General features: G+C 38.3%; 2 protein-coding genes across 16 annotated transcripts in view; one reads left to right on the top strand and one right to left on the bottom strand.

The window, feature by feature from the left end:
* The window catches only part of LOC125240549 (E3 ubiquitin-protein ligase hyd), a 61,808-nt gene extending 60,653 nt beyond the window's left edge, over nucleotides 1-1,155 (bottom strand). For all 15 annotated transcript variants that reach the window (XM_048148464.1, XM_048148468.1, XM_048148475.1 and 12 more), the window contains exon 1: nucleotides 897-1,155. In XM_048148464.1, the coding sequence (XP_048004421.1) occupies nucleotides 897-958 (62 nt within the window). In that variant the 5' untranslated portion in view covers nucleotides 959-1,155. The remainder of the gene's footprint in view (nucleotides 1-896) is intronic.
* A 6,935-nt stretch (nucleotides 1,156-8,090) lies between these two features.
* Nucleotides 8,091-23,748, top strand: part of LOC125241508 (E3 ubiquitin-protein ligase RNF169-like) — a 28,210-nt gene continuing 12,552 nt past the window's right edge. Inside the window, exons 1-4 of the mRNA XM_048150028.1 lie at nucleotides 8,091-8,619; nucleotides 12,197-12,326; nucleotides 15,698-15,919; nucleotides 22,516-22,708. Of these exons, the coding sequence (XP_048005985.1) occupies nucleotides 8,277-8,619; nucleotides 12,197-12,326; nucleotides 15,698-15,919; nucleotides 22,516-22,708 (888 nt within the window). The 5' untranslated portion in view covers nucleotides 8,091-8,276. The remainder of the gene's footprint in view (nucleotides 8,620-12,196; nucleotides 12,327-15,697; nucleotides 15,920-22,515; nucleotides 22,709-23,748) is intronic.

The raw sequence follows: 23,748 nt of genomic DNA, 5'->3' as shown, positions 1-23,748 counted from the left end.
AAGGCATTTTCAATATCAATAACTAGATTCAAGCATAATTTTGCATACCTCCTAACCAAGCCAAAAAGTAGAGATAACTACATTTATAAAGATTAGAATAGGCAAGGTAAAATGTTTCTGATCCTGTTTACGAAAGGAGCCAGATAATTATATAGGCAACATGCAGCTTTTTAAGTTGAATGCAATAGATAATAGTACTATTAATAAATAGTATTCAACTAGTGAATAGGAAATCTATGTCCGTCTTAAAATATTAACAGATGCTAGGTTTCAATCAGATAACTAAAATAAATAATGATGACACGGCAGTTACGGAAATTAGAGCTATCTGAATCACATTCATTCTCTTCTTATATCTAATCTGTTCAACAATTTATTGTTTCCTATTGTTTACATCAAAACAATTATTTTAGAGGTACTGTAAAGTTAATGACTGTGAACAAGTAGTTGACTAATAAAAATAATGTATATAATCCTAATTTGCGTAATTCCGATCTAAACTCTTAACAATTTTTGTAAGCATAATAATTGAGAAATTTGAAGGTAGGAAACTGTTTTTTTTTTTTTTTTCAATTTATCATAATGTCTAGTCATACGATGATCAATACAGAATAATATTTACGAATAATTTGCGATATGACTCTACACATTAACTTATTACGCCATCATTCTTGACTAAATCGTGTACTAAATCAACTAAATTAAACACTGCCCATTTTGATGGGACGGACATCTTAGTGAGACAATATTTACGAAAGCATGAAAACGTGGCCTCCGTTGGTTTTGCTATGACCCAAGCAATATTTCGGAACCAGTAACATGAACAGTAAACCTCGCAGTTTTTTAGATAATCGTAATGGAGTCGTACAATAGCACTTATTCTAAAATATGCTTACCTGTCTATCAATTGATCCTCAGTGCCAGGCAAAGGATGGACCATAAAATGCATTGTAGACATTTCCAAAAGTCCTGTTCTGTGCTTATAATAGATTTCCTTGGTTAATCTTCAACATTTGTCGAAATTCATTGAAATAACACGATACTGCCATACCCAAGAGAACACCGCCATCTAAAATACTTTAGCAGCCACCATTGTTCTCGTGGTTTCTTTCGTGATCGTTTCTCGATGTCGTTCTCGACTCAAATACATGTGAGGCGGTGCGTGACGGAAAAAGAAAGAAAATATCAACATGGCAACTAAAGCGCAAGTATCTGTATGTTGGCAATAGAAATTAAAGCTACCATGTATTGTCAAGCAAGCATTCCAACAGTGATTATTTAATCGATTAAAGAAATTGATTCAATCAGTCAATCAATTAGCGCAAGGCAAAAATTGAATTACAATTTGAGTTTGCTAGATTAGGCCTAACATCGTTTAAGCCAAGTATACGCAGTGTAAATAGCCCTAATAACTACCAAATACTATATACTATAAAGCTAGGAACACACTACGCGGACGTCCGTCGTAAATCGACCGCGGACGGGAATCTAGACAATGGAAATACACATAAAGCTAGGAACACACTACGTGGACGTCCGTCGTAAATCGACCGCGGACGGGAATCTGGACAATGGGAATACACATAACCGTGCAAACTATCGGTCGACGGACGTGGACGTGGCCTTGAGCGCATGGACGTCCGATCGAAATCTGGCTCGCTGGATGTTTTGTTCGGTTTGTTCCGTGCACACTGTTCGGTCGCGGTCGCGGTCGTTTTACGACGGACGTCCGCGTAGTATGTTCCTAGCTCCGTGCAAACTATCGGTGGACGGACGCGGACGTGGCCTTGAGCGCACGGACGTCCGATCGAAATCTGGCTCTCTGGATGTTTTGTTCCGTGCACACTGATAGGTCGCGGTCGCGGTCGTTTTACGACGGACGTCCGCGTAGTATGTTCCTAGCTTAAAGCTAGGAACACACTACGCGGACGTCCGTCGTGAATCGACCGCGGACGGGAATCTGGACAATGGAAATACACATAACCGTGCAAACTATCGGTCGACGGACGCGGACGTGGCCTTGAGCGCACGGACGTCCGATCGAAATCTGGCTCTCTGGATGTTTTGTTCCGTGCACACTGATAGGTCGCGGTCGCGGTCGTTTTACGACGGACATCCGCGTAGTGTGTTCCTAGCTTAATACGTGCAGCTTCTGACGTTTCCCATACAATTGAGCGGCAACAATTTTACTAGCGCCATCTAGCGGTTCGAATTGATCAACGTAGTTGTTCAGACTTTTATTTGAGTAAATTAAAATAGAAAATGCTATTACTTGATCTACATTTTTAGACGGAATAAAACAAAAAAATAAGAATTTGTAATTTTTTTTAATTTTATGCTGTATGAAACCAAGGACCATTTAATACTAGACTGATATAGCCCATACAAAAAAGCGTACCCCTCAAAAAAGCTTAGTTTTTGCTTTAAAACTAGATGGCGTTGTTTCGTAACCCGGGAGTGGAAAAAAACATATTTTCACACATATTTTTACTTGTTTTTATATTATACTATGAATAACACAATTTTTACAAATTATATTTTTTTGTCGGCCTCGACGTAGTTGTGATCGCTTCGCTGGCTAAGTTTGTTCGCATGTTGTCTAATTATTTCCAAATAAAATTACTAGATGACGTTGGTGGACTAGGAAAATGTCACATCCGTTTCGTTGTAGCTAGGAACACACTACGCGGACGTCCGTCGTAAAACGACCGCGACCGCGACCTATCAGTGTGCACGGAACAAAACATCCAGAGAGCCAGATTTCGATCGGACGTCCGTGCGCTCAAGGCCACGTCCGCGTCCGTCGACCGATAGTCTGCACGGTTATGTGTAATGTCATTGTCCAGATTCCCGTCCGCGGTCGATTCACGACGGACGTCCGCGTAGTGTGTTCCTAGCTTCATTAATATAATATACTTAGTGATAATAAACCTATATGTTGAGCTCAAATACGTTCAACAAAACGCAATCATTGTGCCAACAGATGTAACATCCATGTCACATCACAAATGTCATTGTATGCTTTATTGAATATTCATAATATGGATATTAAATATTTTAGAATCGCAGCAGCAATGCGAGTAGAGATACAGAATTAATAACTGTATAAATTAATAATTGTATGACCAATGACCTCATACATAAAATTACCAGTTTTGGTGACAGAAGGCGAATCCAATTTGTACATTAAATGTGCTAAGGAAAAGAATCTTTCCGATTTTCAACGGGACACGGCTGAAGAGGCGAGCTGGTTTCGACTGCGCCCATGCATCTCAATTGTCCAGAAAGTTCATTCGATAATCATTTTGCTTATAATAATCTGAGTAATCACAGTGAATGGTTTGACAGTATTTCAGCTAACATGTAGAGAGATGCTAGCTTCGTCGGGCTTCGTCTTGGACACAACGCGGATAGTTAGGCCGCCAGGTGTGACACTTTGGATTACGTTTTACGTTTTTATAATAAATTAATGATAGTTTGTATTGTTTTGGTAATATATATATTTTCTACTCGTATATACTACTCGTTTGGTACTCGTATAAACCTAAACTGAGATAATAAATGAATAAAAGGAAATAATTAGTGAAACTCTGACATAAGTAATAATTAATGAGACTAAATGCGTTTTCACATTATCCGATCCGATATCGGATGTAGGACTGATACCCCATACATTACAGGCGCTATCTTGGATTTTTCCCATTTAAATCCTTCCGACATCCGATATCGGATCGGATAATGTGAAAACGGACTAAGACAATAGATACCTTGTTAGTGTTATATACCTATGCCTATGTATATCCCACCAAAAACAGTCTGTTCAAAATAGCCGTCTTGATGGAGCTGCTTGTTTATCTCTAAAAAGTAATGAAATCTACATAAAGTTCCTTACTGCGATTTCTTTATTATTATAGTTAACTAGCCTTTGCCCGCGGCTTCGCTCGCGTTAAATTCGAAAATCTCTCCACAAACTTCCATCCTCCATTCTAAGGAAGTGGGGGGATATAAAAAGAGACAAAAAGTAGCCTATGTCACTTTCCATCCCTTCAACTATCTCCACTTAAAAAATCACGTCAATACGTCGCTCCGTTTTGCCGTGAAAGATGGACAAACAAACAGACACACACACTTTCTCATTTATAATATTAGTATGGATGTTGTGTGACTTGGCCGTTGAAGTGTAGCGGTGCTGGCGATAGATTGGTGCAATGGTGTCATGGAGCACCTGGTTATAAACTTCTTTAATACCCTTGTGTATAAAGAAGTTTATAAGTTTCATATTCGATGGTCCGAGCTAAGGTTCGTAAAGCCATGAAGCCGAGCTGATAATCATTGTCGCTAAACGCCGATCGAAACACAGTCTGAACTGAAGTGGGTGATAAACGTACGATACGAGCAGGTATGCGTACTTATGGCTCGACGACCTTTTTCGATTGTGTGTCACCGTAAGTACGCGTAAAAACCGCTGCGCAGAGTAGTCGACCATCCAACGCGTACTTGCTCGTACGCCTATCACCCACTTGACGTCGCGCCAACACTTTATGGAAAAAGCGGGTTTTCGACAACTACCAATAAGATTTTAGACATTCAAAAATCTTCAATAATACTCAACTGTTTCGGTCGCACTCGTTCAAATATAGGATAGGATTGGTATGAGCGAGACGGTCAGGAGATTGATTGTCAACATGATATCTATCATAAACACCGTTCGAAATGGCCTCATTAAAATCTAAATTTTAAATATATTGAAAGTAATATTACTAATCATTGACGTCACGCTCAAAATGAAAGAGATAGAAAATTTGACAGTATGGTACTCTTTTGCATGATTGTCATAATTCAAAATAAGAACGATGGCTTGCGTTGTAAACAGGGACTGAAACATGACACGGGCCCCTAGCGTCATCTATATACTTTTCACTGTATCACTTGTAATGCCGTTGAACTACCGCGTGCGATTTTAAAAAAAAAACGACCTTTTTATTCAAATGACACTCTTAGTGACATCTAGTGACATAAATTTACGGCTGCCAACGGGGTACGGTATTTAATATGGACTCTGCTGGTCCTTTATAATCGTCCTTGCAAATACTATGTAAACTCTACGAGTTAATACGTGCAGCTCGGTGCCAAAGTTGGCAACAGGCACACTAGCGCTCCTAGCGGTATGAGTTGATCAAAATAGTTTAGTTTCATCAAGGACGATTATAAAGGACCAGCAGAGTCCATATTAAATACCGTACCCCGTTGGCAGCCGTAAATTTATGTCACTAGATGTCACTAAGAGTGTCATTTGAATAAAAAGGTCGTTTTTTTTTTAAAATACGCACGCGGTAGTTCAACGGCATTACAAGTGATACAGTGAAAAGTATATAGATGACGCTAGGGGCCCGTGTCATGTTTCAGTCCCTGTTTACAACGCAAGCCATCGTTCTTATTTTGAATTATGACAATCATGCAAAAGAGTACCATACTGTCAAATTTTCTATCTCTTTCATTTTGAGCGTGACGTCAATGATTAGTAATATTACTTTCAATATATTTAAAATTTAGATTTTAATGAGGCCATTTCGAACGGTGTTTATGATAGATATCATGTTGACAATCAATCTCCTGACCGTTTCGCTCATACCAATCCTATCCTATATTTGAACGAGTGCGACCGAAACAGTTGAGTATTATTGAAGATTTTTGAATGTCTAAAATCTTATTGGTAGTTGTCGAAAACCCGCTTTTTCCATAAAGTGTTGGCGCGACGTCAAGTGGGTGATAGGCGTACGAGCAAGTACGCGTTGGATGGTCGACTACTCTGCGCAGCGGTTTTTACGCGTACTTACGGTGACACACAATCGAAAAAGGTCGTCGAGCCATAAGTACGCATACCTGCTCGTATCGTACGTTTATCACCCACTTCAGTTCAGACTGCGTTTCGATCGGCGTTTAGCGACAATGATTATCAGCTCGGCTTCATGGCTTTACGAACCTTAGCTCGGACCATCGAATATGAAACTTATAAACTTCTTTATACACAAGGGTATTAAAGAAGTTTATAACCAGGTGCTCCATGACACCATTGCACCAATCTATCGCCAGCACCGCTACACTTCAACGGCCAAGTCACACAACATCCATACTAATATTATAAATGAGAAAGTGTGTGTGTCTGTTTGTTTGTCCATCTTTCACGGCAAAACGGAGCGACGTATTGACGTGATTTTTTAAGTGGAGATAGTTGAAGGGATGGAAAGTGACATAGGCTACTTTTTGTCTCTTTTTATATCCCCCACTTCCTTAGAATGGAGGATGGAAGTTTGTGGAGAGATTTTCGAATTTAACGCGAGCGAAGCCGCGGGCAAAGGCTAGTTAACTATAATAATAAAGAAATCGCAGTAAGGAACTTTATGTAGATTTCATTACTTTTTAGAGATAAACAAGCAGCTCCATCAAGACGGCTATTTTGAACAGACTGTTTTTGGTGGGATATACATAGGCATAGGTATATAACACTAACAAGGTATCTATTGTCTTAGTCCGTTTTCACATTATCCGATCCGATATCGGATGTCGGAAGGATTTAAATGGGAAAAATCCAAGATAGCGCCTGTAATGTATGGGGTATCAGTCCTACATCCGATATCGGATCGGATAATGTGAAAACGCATTTAGTCTCATTAATTATTACTTATGTCAGAGTTTCACTAATTATTTCCTTTTATTCATTTATTATCTCAGTTTAGGTTTATACGAGTACCAAACGAGTAGTATACGAGTAGAAAATATATATATTACCAAAACAATACAAACTATCATTAATTTATTATAAAAACGTAAAACGTAATCCAAAGTGTCACACCTGGCGGCCTAACTATCCGCGTTGTGTCCAAGACGAAGCCTGACCGACGAAGCTAGCATCTCTCTACATGTTAGCTGAAATACTGTCAAACCATTCACTGTGATTACTCAGATTATTATAAGCAAAATGATTATCGAATGAACTTTCTGGACAATTGAGATGCATGGGCGCAGTCGAAACCAGCTCGCCTCTTCAGCCGTGTCCCGTTGAAAATCGGAAAGATTCTTTTCCTTAGCACATTTAATGTTTACAAATTGGATTCGCCTTCTGTCACCAAAACTGGTAATTTTATGTATGAGGTCATTGGTCATACAATTATTAATTTATACAGTTATTAATTCTGTATCTCTACTCGCATTGCTGCTGCGATTCTAAAATATTTAATATCCATATTATGAATATTCAATAAAGCATACAATGACATTTGTGATGTGACATGGATGTTACATCTGTTGGCACAATGATTGCGTTTTGTTGAACGTATTTGAGCTCAACATATAGGTTTATTATCACTAAGTATATTATATTAATGAAGCTAGGAACACACTACGCGGACGTCCGTCGTGAATCGACCGCGGACGGGAATCTGGACAATGACATTACACATAACCGTGCAGACTATCGGTCGACGGACGCGGACGTGGCCTTGAGCGCACGGACGTCCGATCGAAATCTGGCTCTCTGGATGTTTTGTTCCGTGCACACTGATAGGTCGCGGTCGCGGTCGTTTTACGACGGACGTCCGCGTAGTGTGTTCCTAGCTACAACGAAACGGATGTGACATTTTCCTAGTCCACCAACGTCATCTAGTAATTTTATTTGGAAATAATTAGACAACATGCGAACAAACTTAGCCAGCGAAGCGATCACAACTACGTCGAGGCCGACAAAAAAATATAATTTGTGAAAATTGTGTTTTGAGCCAATATTTTGATATTAAAATAAAGTTTTTTGATAGTTATTCATAGTATAATATAAAAACAAGTAAAAATATGTGTGAAAATATGTTTTTTTCCACTCCCGGGTTACGAAACAACGCCATCTAGTTTTAAAGCAAAAACTAAGCTTTTTTGAGGGGTACGCTTTTTTGTATGGGCTATATCAGTCTAGTATTAAATGGTCCTTGGTATTTGTAACTACACTGGAGATTGAAATTTTGGCACGGCCGGTAGTCTGTTAAGCCCGCTCCAGACGGATTTGATACGTGGATTAGATTAAAGAGCATTGAATCACTACGGATTAGATACGCAGCAAGTTCCATGATCCATGACTGTAGGGTAGACACAACTTTTTTAGGGTTTTTATAGTTTATTATTAGTTAATGAAGTCATTATTGGAAAACTAGAAAAGTTGCATGGTTAGTCTATGGTGTAACTCACCCGTCGGCTGTCTGAAATGATTAAAAAAAAGTAGTTAGGAAAAAATGGCGGCCAAGTCAAAGAACAGACTCGTCAAAACTCAAAATAAATTATTGGAATATGATAAAATGCAGCTGAGAGATGTTATCTGCTCTATTTGTCAGTCCATTCTCCTAGAACCTGTGACATTACCATGCCTTCATAACTTTTGCCAGAGCTGCTTTAAAAGTAGTATAGAAAACAATGCTTTGTGTTGTCCCCTATGTCGGTTGCGAATAGGTTCATGGCTAAGAACCACAACAAAACAAAATAAACTAGTTAACATTAAGCTCTGGGACGTTATTAAAACCAAATTTGCGAATGAAGTGAATATTAAACTACAAGGTGAAGATTTAAACCTAAGTCAAGGTAAGCAAAATCCTTAATTAAATCAAACGTTTTGGTAATTTGAAAAAGTTCAAGAATAATAAAATTAAACTATCGAATACTAATGAACATAAATTGTAGAGTTAGTGTGAAAAGTTAAATCGGAATTTATTTGTTTTCTTTTACATTCCTCGACTCTTTCCTCTCAGACTTCCCCCCTACTTATTACAAACAGGCTGTCATGTTGTTTACTAGCTGATATTCATTTTAAATTTGTGTATAAGCTAAGTATCCGCTTAGACTTCTGCCAGACTCCTACAGCACATTTTTTAAATGAAGTCTTGTCTGATCATTTATTTGTATCCAAACTAGGAGTTAGCTAAATATGATAAATGGGAAATTTAAAAGATAATAAATATTTAAGGCTACCTATTAATAATTCATGTGTTCGATATCCATATGCAACTAGGACCCAAATTGAATAATTTTATTAACCCGTGGAGCGCCCGCCGCCTTAAATTACATATTAGTTATGGACACCGTGTGTCTATAGGACTCTCGGTGGGTTAAATATTTTTTGATTTCTAGTTTTAGGGTTCCATACTAAAAGGGTACAAAAGGAACCCTTATGGTGCCACTTTGTCCAATTGTCTGTCATCCGTCACATTACTAAATATCTCAAGAACTATTTTATTAAATATTTTTTGATTTCTACAATTTTAAGCTGAAATAAATACTATACACTAAGAAAACAACAACCAAGTCCACCAGTAGTCAAGCTGGGGACACCCTACCTCTCACTATTCTATAATGGATTTTTATAGAAGTGCAAGCACACATTGCTGGCCCTGGAGTTGGTCAAAGGCACATAGCATCTAGTTTCCGGTTATTTTAGGATATTAGGAGCATAGCATTATTCTATTATGGGATTAGTTTGATCTAAGATTAGGTGATGCGGGAGTAGTACATAATCAAGATAAGTTTGTTTTGTATTTAGGGTGTTTTGGGACTTGAGTATTTTGGTGTTAGGCTATTTTGAATTTATGTTTATATGAGAATATTAGTACATTGTTAAGGTCTCTTTTGTTAAGTTTTTTGTCAGGGACAGTCAAATGGGCAAAAATCTTGTTCTATGTTATCTGTATTTAAGGGATGCCCTTTAAAAGCATTTTAATTTATCAAGAAAAGAGCTGACTGGTCCCTGGTACGGAAATATGTTGTAGAGTTAGGTTATGGTTAGTGCCTTAGTTTGCATCCACTTGACAAAATGTTTTTCAAAATGTTCTTATTGCAATCTTCAATGTCTATCGAAACTAAACAATGACTTTATCTACATAAAAAATAGAGCTAATTAAATGCAGCAAAAGATAGGAATAAGGTCAGTGTGGAGAAGACCGTCTACCAAGAAAGACCGTCTACTGAATATAACTTTTGTATTTATATATTTATCAGTTCTTACACCTCCGAATGTATACCAGTTTTTCACCCTTAATCCATTGGTCTTCAATAGATATTCCTAGGACGAACACTAGTTAACAAAAAACTTGATTCATGTTTCGAACTTGATCAACGAGTTCAACAAGGTTACGCAAAAAATTAAAATAAAATAAGCAGTTGGAATATTTGTGCATTATGTATGTAATGTAGTAATTTAATAATCGTTCTTCCTGTCTAGTACAATTAATGCTTGTAAAACGCGTTCAGTTTATTGTTTTATATCCTGAAATATGTAACTTCGAAATTGTGCCTAGTCGGAAAGACCGGCATATAAGAGTAAGGCACCTTTTTTAGGCTTTATGGGAAATAAATCGAGTTTAAACGGGTGTTGTAGGTTAATTTTAATTATAAGTTTCGGCTTTGCTTTTGTCTGGACCTGAAAAAAGAAGGTTTTCAACCTCATTTACGGGACATATGACGGTCTTGCCTTATAAATAGCAAACCGGTCAAGTGCGAGTTGTACTCGCGTTGCAAGGGTTCCGTACACTACAAGAAGGGCTTAACCGCCTCCTTTTTAGTAGGAACGTAAGTCATTTTTGCGAATAATCGATATTTTGAACAAAACGAAACAGAAATAAGTTTATATGTAATATTCAAACGCGCTCACACAATTTCAAGAGATTTGGTAACTATTTGCAGTGGCAGGGAGTGAAATTCGTAATTAGATTTTTTTTCTTTTAAGTCTGACTTACGCTTTACTGTAGATTTCTAACAGGTTTTCCTGTAATCTATAGATTGAAACCTATCTCGTGTATTTTTTTTAAATTTTACCTTTAGTAGTTTCGGTGATAAGGGGGGGGGGGGGGGGGGATGGTAATGGTAATTTTTTGCCTATTTTCTTTGTACTCGCGTTGCAAGGGTTCTGTACACTACAAGAAGGGCTTAAGCGCCTCCTTTTTAGTAGGAACGTAAGTCATTTTTGCGAATAATCGATATTTTGAACAAAACGAAACAGAAATAAGTTTATATGTAATATTCAAACGCGCTCACACAATTTCAAGAGATTTGGTAACTATTTGCAGTGGCAGGGAGTGAAATTCGTAATTAGATTTTTTTCTTTTAAGTCCGACTTACGCTTTACTGTAGATTTCTAACAGGTTTTCCTGTAATCTATAGATTGAAACCTATCTCGTGTATTTTTTTTAAATTTTACCTTTAGTAGTTTCGGAGATAAGGGGGGGGGGGGAATGGTAATTTTTTGCCTATTTTCTTAAATTACTTTACTAAAAATTAAAAAAAATATATATTTGAAATACTTATAAAAAGCTCTTTTACCCCCCAAAAGTGGCCCCTATAATTAAATTTTCTTAATTTAAATTACATGTCTGGCTTTGAGTCACAAGTTTACATATGTGTGCCAAATTTCAAGTTAATCGGTTCAGTAGTTTCGGAGAAAATTGGCTGTGACAACGGACAGACAGACACACGAGTGATCCTATAAGGGTTCCGTTTTTCCTTTTTGAGGTACGGAACCCTAAAATGCTGATATGTTGAAAATATCAATGTTATTTGTTTTAATATCTATCACATTTCTCTTTTTTATTACAAGATATAACAATGAACATGATTTTGATAGGTACTTATTTCCATATGAAATTACGCGACAACGAGCACTAGACGGTCTTTCCGTACTTAGCGCGTGGGGACGGTCAACCCGCCGAGCCTTAAAAAAGTGATTTTTATCACATAAGTTTACTTTAATTCACTAAAGTATCATTTAAAAGCTGTGTAGAATATAAAAATTTGCTTGCCCATAGAACCATGCGGATCACTCCACACTACTTGAATAGTCTAGTTTTATCCACTCAAACTTTATTTCAAATAAAGTATGCCGGTCTTGCCCGCACTGACCTTAAATGGTATGCTATGGAGTTGGCCTATCTCAAGGACTAGTTAAAGATGAAGTGAAATTAGATGAATATATTGTAAGTTGCAGTAATAAACTATTTACATTATATATATGAAAATAATATTTTTCAAGTACAATTTCGGTGAATGATTTTTTACAACTTCCTATTATTGTGATCTATGACCATGACGGACACTTGTTTGTGCTAGATGGATAGGGTAACATTTTAGGAATGATGATGTATTTCAAGATATGTATAATTTTATTTTCTAGAACAAGCCGCAGTATGTCTGAGTGCACCTGGTGAAATAAGAGCAGAGTATGAAGCAGAACTTAAGAGACTACAAGCCGAGCGCTTACAGCAGGAGCAGAAACAACTAGAAAAAACTACAATTCTAATAAAGTGAGTGTAGTAGCTATTTTCAGTATAATTTCATAGACTTCATAGTGTATAAATTTTGTAAGATGTAGAATCTCAAGTGAAGATGACAGAAACCAATTAAAATAAAGGAATTTTAATCATTTAATATTACAGGGTGTCCACTTTCTGGAAAGTCAGGGAAAGTCAGGGAAAAGTCAGGGAAGCTCATAGTGGTCATGGAAAGTCAGGGAAAGTCAGGGAAATAATTTGGAGGTCAGGGAAAAATTTGGCACCAAGAAAAAAAAACAAAAAGTATTGAAAAAAATATATGATTTCTTGGGTTGGCCACATCCATGACACCATAGATGGATTCCCGGTAGTAATTTCAAGGCAACTTAGAATTGTCTCTTAAGACTTTTTATGACAAATATAGTACCTCCATTCCAGTGATTGCTAATGAGGGATATCTTCATGCTTGACCTTAATTTATCCGGCCCAAAATCCAGATTTTTTTTACATTACGTGCCCCACCCACATATTCCAAAATGGCGAGGGGTCGGGTATGAATTCAGTTATTGTGATTCAGATTACCTAACTGGAAAGGTGCTTTTGCTAGGGCGGGCGACGTGAAAACGACAAAGACAAAGTTATGTCGCTGTCCAAATGCCAAGGCTCGGAACCGGTTTAACATATAACATAACATAAAACCGGTTTATTTCGATTTTACTCCTAACTTTTTAAAGAACGCGAACGTTAAGAGAACTTTATTTTAACCGAAATAAACCGGTTTATTCGACGAGCGGCGAGACGCACCTAAATACCTATGTTCACGCAGCGAGTTTTTTGTTTGGTTAGAACAGTATTACCTATCATGCTGCGGAATAAACCGGTTTATTTTGTTCTAAACCGGTTAATTGAACGAAACCTTTATGAAAGAGCTCTCCTAAAAACCGGTTTAAAAATAGCGGTTTTTCGAGCGAAAACGAAATTTAAAGGTTTGTCCGCAAGTACATGATAACGGTTTGAAAATTTAACCGGTATCCGAGCCCTGCCAAATACTAAGTATCTATCCGATCCGATAATCCAAAGCGGAGTTCCTCATAAAGCCAATGGCCCAAAACGTCACATAGAGGCGCAATTTTGTATTAGTTAAAGAAGCATAGGAGGATAATAAGCGTGATGATGAGAAAACTTTAAAGCACTTGAAAACCTAAAGGCATGTAGTGGCAAAACACCTAAATGGGCATCCCGACACTGACAACAGAGAAAAAAATTCGCGCTCGCTTCGCTCGCGTTTACTATTTCTACGCAGGTTATATATTTTTGTTACTTAGTCAATACTTCGCACTCACTATACGCTCGAAATCTCGTTTTCATTTCAAGCCTGCTTTCCTGACTCTGCTCTGATAGACTAGGTACTCCATTTTGTTTGCTATGTTATGTACTACTGTAACTACTAGCCCCAGGGCCGTATAAAAAAGGAAAAAATTTCGGAATGTCCAAGGGCGCCGAAACTCAAACTCGCTTTACCCTGATATCCCTGATTGAGAGTGCACGGGCCGGCACTGGTATAGCCAAAAATAAATGGCGATAACTACCAACTACATTTTAACATAAATTCGTTAATGTTAGTTTTATAAGGGGCTGTCCATAAATTACGTCATCGATTTTTTCAGATTTTAGACCCCCCCCCCCCCTATAATCATCCTATCGTCATATCTTAATGACCCCCCCCCCCCCCTTCTCCCAAAATTGACGTCATTACCAGTTTGACAAAATAAAACATTGCAGATTTGAGAAAAATAGGGTATTATATGATTAAAACACTTGGTTATAGAATCATCTTTTATTATTTTTACTTTGGCAATAATCATTGATATAATATAACTACTTATAATATAATATAAATACATAGTATAAAACAAAGTCGCTTTCGCTGTCTGTCCCTATGTATGCTTAGATCTTTAAAACTACGCAACGGATTTTGATGCGGTTTTTTTAAATAGATAGACTGATTCTTAAAGAAGGTTTATATGTATAATACATTTAAGTACCACGGGCGAAGCCGGGGCGGGCAGCTAGTATTATATGTAATATTATTGTTAGAGTATTTTATCTGTAGTTATTACTGTATTTGTGTACATCTATGTTGCATTCCTTATGTATGTTTATTATGAGTTATTTTAGTATTGTATGCGCCTTAGCCGCCTCTCACATTTGCAGTCTCACTTACTAGGTGTGCTGGAAGAAATTTCTTTTTAGAAATAATCTTTTTGTACGTGAAAAATAAACTATAAATAAATAAATAAGAATGACGTCAATTTCGAAACACCCCCCCCCCCATCTATCATTTACCGTCATCCGCAGACCAAACCCCCCCCCCTAATTTAGAATGACGTAATTTATGGACGGCCCCTAAGACCAAAAATTAAAGTTTAATAGTTAACATAAAGGAAAATAAACCCTAGGTATAAAAGTATAAACTGCCTTGCAAATTTTATTATTTCGTACTTTAGAAAACAAACATATTCCAGAAAAAAATTGGCTGTGACAGACTGACAGACAGACGCACGCGCACGAGTGATCCTATAAAGGTCCCGTTTTTCCTTTTTGAGGAACGGAACTGTAAAAAAATTGCTTTTCTTCGGGTTTTTTTTAAGACAGAAAAAAAACTGTTTTTTTGCAACCCTAAGCAAATGTCATCGTAGAATGAAAGTGGTCAGGGAAATTTTCTTAAATGGTCATGGAAAGTCAGGGAAAAGTCAGGGAATTTTTTTTTGGGTTTAGTAGTGGACACCCTGTATTATGACATTCATGATAAACTATAAATATTTGTTCTAAATTTTTACATGCCAGCCTTCGTCTTTTGCTTGAGGAAATCAACTTTGTATTTAAGAAAACTATCTTTCAGTCTCCACTGACGTAAAGGGTGAAAAAAGCTCTGAAGTCTGAATAGAAGTTCTGAATGCTCTCTTAAGATTCCCCTATTTATTGAAAATATCTCGCGTCTCATAATAATTATTAAAAGGAAAAGGATGACGATATCGTTGATATTGATATTTTAAAACTAGATATCAAACCTATGTACTTCGTCATATGTTAAGACCATGTAGGTAATATTAATTTATTATTTTATCTCTTCTGAAAAACCACTTAGAAAACTTGTCACATCACTAACCTGTTAAGTGCTACCTAAATGCCACAGGTTACCGATGTGTAACAGTAATACACACAAGTACATATATATATATATATATATATATATATATATATATATATATATATATATATATATATATATATATATAGATAAACTCATACCAATATTTCCAAAAGGAGTATGCAAAGCACATGAACCTAGTTTGCTAGCCCAGCTCCCACAAAGGTCATTTATATACCTTTTATTATTATAGGAAAATCCAGGAAGAAGAGGATGAAACACATAAGAAGTATCTAGGAATTCTTAAACAAGATGAAATATTGGCCAAAAAGGTACAAGAAGAAAATAATAAAGAACATAGTAAAAGAGTAGTTCCTAATTATAGACACCGTCATACATTGGCTCCTGCTAAACCCAGGTTAAAAACTGCAAAGATAGAAGCTTTTTTAACAAAGACATCTACAAGTTACAAAGTGTGAGTGTTTCCTTGTATTAGGATATAGTCTTATAATTATTTCCAGCCTGTTTCATAATCACCAAAAATAATACTTTCTTTTTCTTTCAACTGCAAGAAGAAAGAGTGTGTTATTTTTTATCTGACAGTTAGCTTTAACTGGACATTCTGAAACAGGCCCTTGAAGTATTTTATCTACATCCTTATCATAATTTCTCTATAAATAAACAAATATTATAGGGCATTCTTACACAGATTGACTGATTCCCACGGTAAGCTCAAGATAGCTTGTGTTGCAGGTACTCAGACAACGACATATATGCATAAATGACATAATATACAAATACTTATATACATAGAAAACATCAATGACTCGGGAACAAATACTGTGTTCCTCACACATCATACAAAAATAAATGCCCTTACCGGGATTCGAACCGCGGCGTAGCACGCAGGGTCACTACGCGCCAGGCCAGACCGGTCGTCAAATATGCGTATAATATGCTTATGGAGATTCTGAAACAGGGTCTTGAAGTATTTTATCTACGTCCATATCATAGTTTGTTAGTGTGTTTAGTAAAACGTCCCAATTTGTCGGTTACCATTAAGGCGAGATTTACTTGTATCTTTATATGAATAAACTGACAAAGCGACTTTATACCAATCGACAAAGTAGGTCGTTTTCCCGTGCACACTCACATTTGTCTATAATATATATGCTTAGGAGCATAAGTAAAGTACCTATTAAGAAATCTGTATCTGCTAGACTAACAGATCTAGTAGGGTTTACCCTTGAATCGCCGACAGACACTTGTTCGAATATTATTTCAAAGACAACGTTTCAAATAATTTCATTTCATCGACAGTTCATATCGTAGAATAATCGATACAAGTAAAATCAAACCGTAGACTTTTATTTTGTAGATAAGTTATTCCGAGTATACTTTATATCGTGGTATTTCGTTTCGTGTTTTTAGGGTTCCGTACCAAAAAGGTACAACAGGAACCCTTATGGTGCGACTCTGTCCGTCTGTCTGTCCGTCTGTCACATTCCTAAATATCTCGAGGACTACTAATGCTATCAACTTGAAATTTGGAATAGTTGTGAACATTGTAAACCTCTACAAATAGAAAGTATATTTTTTTTAAATATATTAATTTTAATTGTAGAAAATGGCCAAAATGAAAGGGGGGCAAACTGTAAATTTCAAGTTACTAGGTCAAGTGGGGTATCGTTGGAAAGAGCTCAAATTGAACGTAAATAAGCTATTTTTTATAATTTTTTTGTTGTGGAAAAAAAAAAAGAATTTTGAAGGAAAATGTAAAAAAAATACCGTCCCCCCCCCTATCTCCGAAGTTTACCAACGAAAAATTATGAAAATTTTAGTAAACATTGGTTTTATGCTATATATTACAGGAAAAATATAATCGTGTTTGTATTTTGAATACTTTTTTTTTAATTCATAAAAAACTTTCAGATTTTTACTTTCAATTTACCCACCCTTGCGGATGTATATCGTACTTCAAATTAATACGAGGTGTTACGTAAACCATCTTCTGTCCAATAAAGTAAAAAACCGGCCAAGAGCGTGTCGGGCCACGCTCAGTGTAGGGTTCCGTAGTTTTCCATATTTTTCTCAAAAACTACTGAACCTATCAAGTTCAAAACAATTTTCCTAGAAAGTCTTTATAAAGTTCTCCTTTTGTGATTTTTTTCATATTTTTTAAACATATGGTTCGAAAGTTAGAGGGGGGGGGACGCACTTTTTTTCCCTTTAGGAGCGATTATTTCCGAAAATATTAATATTATCAAAAAAACATCTTAGTAAACCCTTAATTATTTTTAAATACCTATCCAACAATATATCACACGTTGGGGTTGGAATGAAAAAAAATATCAGCCCCCACTTTACATGTAGGGGGGGTACCCTAATAAAACATTTTTTTCCATTTTTTATTTTTGCACTTTGTTGGCGTGATTGATATACATACATATTGGTACCAAATTTCAGCTTTCTAGTGCTTACGGTTACTGAGATTATCCGCGGACGGACGGACGGACGGACGGACGGACAGACAGACATGGCGAAACTATAAGGGTTCCTAGTTGACTACGGAACCCTAAAAACTGTTTAAATCGGTTAACATTATAAAGAATTATCCCTGAAAAACCAGGTCGCGCAAATTAGTTAGCAAATTGACCGGGAGATGGCGCTATACACTATAATACTCATTAGTGCCTATACTTTTGTCTTCTAGTCATCATTAGAGTTATATGAAAATATGAGATTATTTTTACTAGGTAGTTTGAAAGAAAGTTTGTACGGAACCCTCGGTGGGCGAGTCCGACTCGCACTTGACCGGTTTTTTTTTCATTTCATTTTGTTTTACATTAAATACAATTCATTACGCATAATATTATTTCAATTATGATTTTTTCTAAAATTTTACAATTTGTAAACTGTTTGTTTGGTCACAGTTATAACCTAACCTAAACCTACTTTAAAAAAGGTTCGTTGTTGTGTAGGGTCGCAGTTCTAACCTAACCGAAACCTATTCTGTAAGCAGTTTGTTTCTGTGTGATCACAGTTCTAACCTAACCTAAACCTACTCTGTAAACTGTTTGTTTTTGTGTGTGGTCACAGTTCTAACCTAACCTAAACCTAATTTAAAAGCCATTAGTTGTAGTGTAGGTCGCAGTTCTAACCTAACCTAAACCTAGTCAGTAAGCCGTTTGTTTCTGTGTGATCACAGTACTTTTTTTTTTGTTTAGGGGGGAAATGCGTTCCGCATACCACTCGGGTGTGAGGGGGGACCCGAGCGGTTATGTGGGACTCCCGTAATTGGGATCATCCACATATTACGTCACACCAAATTTCAGGTTTTTGGACCCCTCCCCCCCCTATGTCACGCTTTTTTGTATCCCTTTAACAGGGATTGTCACATTTAGTATGACCCCCCCCTCCCCCTTACACTGTGACGTAATATATGGATGACGCCAATTGGCTAATGAGGCCACGGTATACCCACTAAAAACCCCCCCACATGCCACCTCGCCGCTTTGTTGGCGGGGTTACCGGAACACTTGCGCTCACAACGGCGACCCCGCCGGCGGCAGCCGCCCACGTGCAGCTCCTACGCGGATGCCCAACGGCCCTCCACAATGAGTGCGCCAGATGTCAGGGCGCACCTTCCTCCTCGGCCACTTATGGGTAGATACAGTGACGGACCCCCTCGAGTCCGCCACAAAGAGGCCATGGGCGCCAGAAGAGTTCCGGCGCCCGGCGGTGGAAATGGTCTTTGGTTCCACCGCTAACCAAGTCGGCCGCAAAGGATAGGGAGAGCGGCGCACCGTAATACCGGCACTCCTCTTCCCTTGCGGCCCCACAATGCCGCTACAGCGGAGCGGCCCCGCCAAGGTCGCAGGGGGTAGGGAGAGTGGCGCACCGCTATACCATCACGCCTCTCCCCCTGCGATCCCACCTCGGCTACCGAGGGAGGGCACAGAGCGGCATCCCATACTGCCGGATCTTCCCTCCCACGGCAGTCCTCCCAAATGCGTCTCAAGTGGGCTTTACAAGCCCATTTGGAGCATCCTCCTCGGGCCAGCTCGCCCAGCAACAAGCCGGCCCTGGGTACCTCTTAGCTTCACCGTGGGTGACCAGTCCACGGTTACTAAGCCCCCCCACCACGGCAAGGTGGGCACCCTCGGGGGGGATGTGATCACAGTACCAACCTAACCTAAACCAACTCTGTAAGCTGGTCGTTTTTGTGTGTAGTCAGTAGTCACAGTTCTAACCTAACCAAACCTACTTTAAAAGCCGTTCATCGTTTTGAAGCATCGCAGTTCTAACCTAACCTAAACCTACTCTAATATAGGCACAGAATATATAATAGTACAAGTACAGAAGGCTCACTCCTTTGATGTTCCCAAAACGCCGCCATTCTTAATTCTTACCTACATTAACAAACGGGCCGCACGCGTGCAGACGACATTGAATTCTATTGCACCGCGCGAAAGTCGTCGCCACTGAATGGGCCGCGAACTCGCGGCCGCTGGCACGTACTTGTAGCGCGGCGAAAGGACCGCGGAGTGAGTCGCCCCTGATATAGGATTTAAGCCAATGGTCATGGTTTAATTATGGACGTATGTGATCTGCCACGATAAAATAGACAATTTTCCTAGAATAGAAACATCTATAAATGTGTAGTACGACAAATGAGAAAGTTTTGTAATAATACGTCGAATAAATGAATTGCGATGTTTTGTAGTTCTGCTATTTGAAGTACTTTGAAACGAATCAGCGATGAGGAAATATTTGTTGAATAGTATTTATAATAACTAAAAAAATTTCAAATAAATAGTAGTTGAAACAAAATTACTCGAAACAATTTTACTCGAACTAAACTTTCGATGATTTGTTGTCGATGAAATGATATTCGATGAAAAGTTTGTCGGCGAAACAAGGGTACACCGATCTAGTAGAAGTAGTAGAGCAAGAGCCCAGAGCCGCCAGACCTTCCCAATTTGAACAAGGATGAAACCTTGGGATAATGTAGAGAATTGTAAAGTTCGTATTAGCTAGTTCGGCCCGTTGGCCATTTTTTTGCTATAACATTTAAAAAAAAACTAACTTACCTTAAATTCTCAAGGCTGAGTTTATATACTTTTACCAGACGCTATCCTAATTTCTCTAGCTACGGCCGGCGAAAAACATAATTATCAATTCCTAACAGTTCTAACACATATACACCCTGTTTTTATTGAATTCCGTTAACTTGAATGGGAGGTTCTTTAGATCAAATATAATTAATGTCTCTAACAAACTAGCGTCTCAATTGTTACGGTTATTGAGTTATTAAAAAAAATAAAAATAATTACTGAACACGTGTGTGACAGCCTTTACACTTCCTAATGTAATTTGTTTTGACATGTGCCGTCAATCACTTGACACTAACTTGAATATTATTCTTAAGGGTCTCTCACACTAATTAATTCATTTATCATGTATGAAAATGATGAAAAAATTTTCTTTGGCGAATTTAACTAAAAGTGATATACAGAATGGTTCCTGATAACGAACCTAACGACGTGTCGAATTTAACGGGAAACAATAAAAACACGGTGTATAATAAAAATCAGCCTAACATTTCATTAAGGAAAGTTAATGTAAGACCTGAGAGCAAGCTCATATTGAGCGTGCAGCGGGGCGGGGCGTGCGGCGTGCGTCAAACAATTGAAGCTCATACTATACTAGTGTCCTCAGTCAACGCTGCCACAGATTATTAATAAGTTAATGTAAGACCTGAGAGCAAGCTCATATTGAGCGTGCAGCGGGGCGGGCGTGCGGCGTGCGTCAAACAATTGAAGCTCATACTATACTAGTGTCCTCAGTCAACGCTGCCTCAGTCAACGCAGCGGGGCGGGGCGGGGGCGTGCGTCAAACAATTGCGTGCCAGATTATGTCCAATTGAAGCTCATACTATACTAGTGTCAAACGCTGCCACAGATTAATGTAAGACCTGAGAGCAAGCTCATATTGAGCGTGCAGCGGGGCGGGCGTGCGGCGTGCGTCAAACAATTGAAGCTCATACTATACTAGTGTCCTCAGTCAACGCTGCCACAGATTATTAATAAGTTAATGTAAGACCTGAGAGCAAGCTCATATTGAGCGTGCAGCGGGGCGGGGCGTGCGGCGTGCGTCAAACAATTGAAGCTCATACTATACTAGTGTCCTCAGTCAACGCTGCCACAGATTATTAATAAGTTAATGTAAGACCTGAGAGCAAGCTCATATTGAGCGTGCAGCGGGGCGGGGCGTGCGGCGTGCGTCAAACAATTGAAGCTCATACTATACTAGTGTCCTCAGTCAACGCTGCCACAGATTATTAATAAGTTAATGTAAGACCTGAGAGCAAGCTCATATTGAGCGTGCAGCGGGGCGGGGCGTGCGGCGTGCGTCAAACAATTGAAGCTCATACTATACTAGTGTCCTCAGTCAACGCTGCCACAGATTATTAATAAGTTACTAACTAACGTAACAGATCCTTCACTTGCCCGCAAAACGACAAACTCCTACGCATTATTTAACTAATACTAATAAGTTACTACGTAAAACTCAGAAGAATAGTAGGTACGTGCCACGCGACTACACAGGCGGCGCGTGGTGCCTCTCGGCCACTTGTTACCTCAAGGCAACTGCCAGCGGGTGACGTAGGCCTGACGCTGCATAGAGCGTCCACTCGAGCCTTGCACTAGTTTAAAAAAAAATCCTTATAGTTATAGCAAAAAATGGCCGACGATAACATACTGTATTTAAATTTTATATTTAACGGGTTACTCACGTATTACTTAAGTCGCTATAACGCCAAACATGTTTCGATCCATTTCCGAGGATCTTTACTTTGCGCGTTTTGCGACGAGTGAAGTAACTCACTCAACGAAGCCTACCTCAGCGGAAAAAACTCGTGTAAATGCGAATTTTGGCATAGTTGTAGGGAATGGTGTTCTAATCCACATACTCACAGTACTGGGGGTGGGGATGAAGCTAACGGGTAGAGGGGATGTAAAGGTCCCTTTTTTTAGTGTAAATTTATTTTTGACATGTAATTTCCAGTAATCCACTATTAATTGATGACAGCACTAATAGCAGCAATGGTTCAGATTTCTCACCTGTTAAAAACGAAACTCGGGGATCTCCTGAAATTGTGCCCAGTTATGGCAAATTTCTCAAAAACATCCTAGATAAGAAAATTAGAAATATTTCTGGAGTTTGGAATAAAGAGAATGGAGACAATAGTAAAACGAAGGTACGCTTTAGTATATATTATAAATATTGTTTGTATACCAGCAGCGGCTGGTCCGTACAAGCCGATTCCCACCGGCTTGCCTAAAATTGATTACTAGTAAAGTACCTTTTAATTTTAAGGTAGGTTTCGTTTTGCTCAGTGTTGCCTAGCAGAAATTTTCACCAGCCGCCACTGTTGTATACATATAGGTTAGCATATGTTTTGACTCAAGTCTCATGTACTCTTAAAGAGCGATACCAGTCCAGTTGTAATTGTTAAATATGTTTGCGCTACCTCAATATCGTTTTATTTTATTACCTTCAGTGCGACACAGGTCATATTGATCCTGTACATCAAGTCTTAGGCCTACTGTCGACATATTGATCCTGTACAATGTACATCAAGTCTTAGGCCTACTGTCGACGAGGAGAAGCTGCATAGCTGCATGCATTCGTCATGCACACATGACTTCGTCCACGAAGCGTAGCGTAAGGGTATCGCAGCCTGCATGTTGTTTCATTCGTGATGACCTGGTCCTATTATTATCTTCAAGGTCTGCGAAGACGCCGCTTATATTCAATACATCCACACATAATTATAAGTAGAAACACACATTTTAGACTGTTCGTAACTGCTGTCCCGTGCAATGCAGCCCGGCGTACGACACGCAGTACGCCCGGGGGCATGAAGCTTGTGTATCTACAGAGTTTGCGGTTTTGTATGTAAGCTGCAAGCAAGCGTACAATGACGAATACGAGTCTATGCAGCTAATATGCTTCCGTGGACAGTAGGCCTTAATAGGGTCTTAAAATAAAATAAGCAGTGCACGAATTAAAGCACCAAATAATTAGAAGAAATATTATGTACAGTAGTTATTTTAAAACATAATTTAAGTATATTGAATAAGTCAAAGAGAACGATAGAAAGTAAATAAGTCGACCGTGACGTTACTCCTCACGATTTCAAATTATTTCCATAACAGCAAGTCGTTTTGATCTTAAAAAGAAGTTTATTTGACTAGTAGGAAACTAGACTATTGGGTACACTGAAGGAGACAATTT

The sequence above is a fragment of the Leguminivora glycinivorella genome, chromosome Z, assembly GCF_023078275.1.
Source record: "Leguminivora glycinivorella isolate SPB_JAAS2020 chromosome Z, LegGlyc_1.1, whole genome shotgun sequence".
NCBI lineage: Eukaryota > Metazoa > Arthropoda > Insecta > Lepidoptera > Tortricidae > Leguminivora > Leguminivora glycinivorella.
The sequence above is the reverse complement of the archived record's forward strand: the minus strand, read 5'-3'. Positions and strand labels throughout refer to the sequence as shown.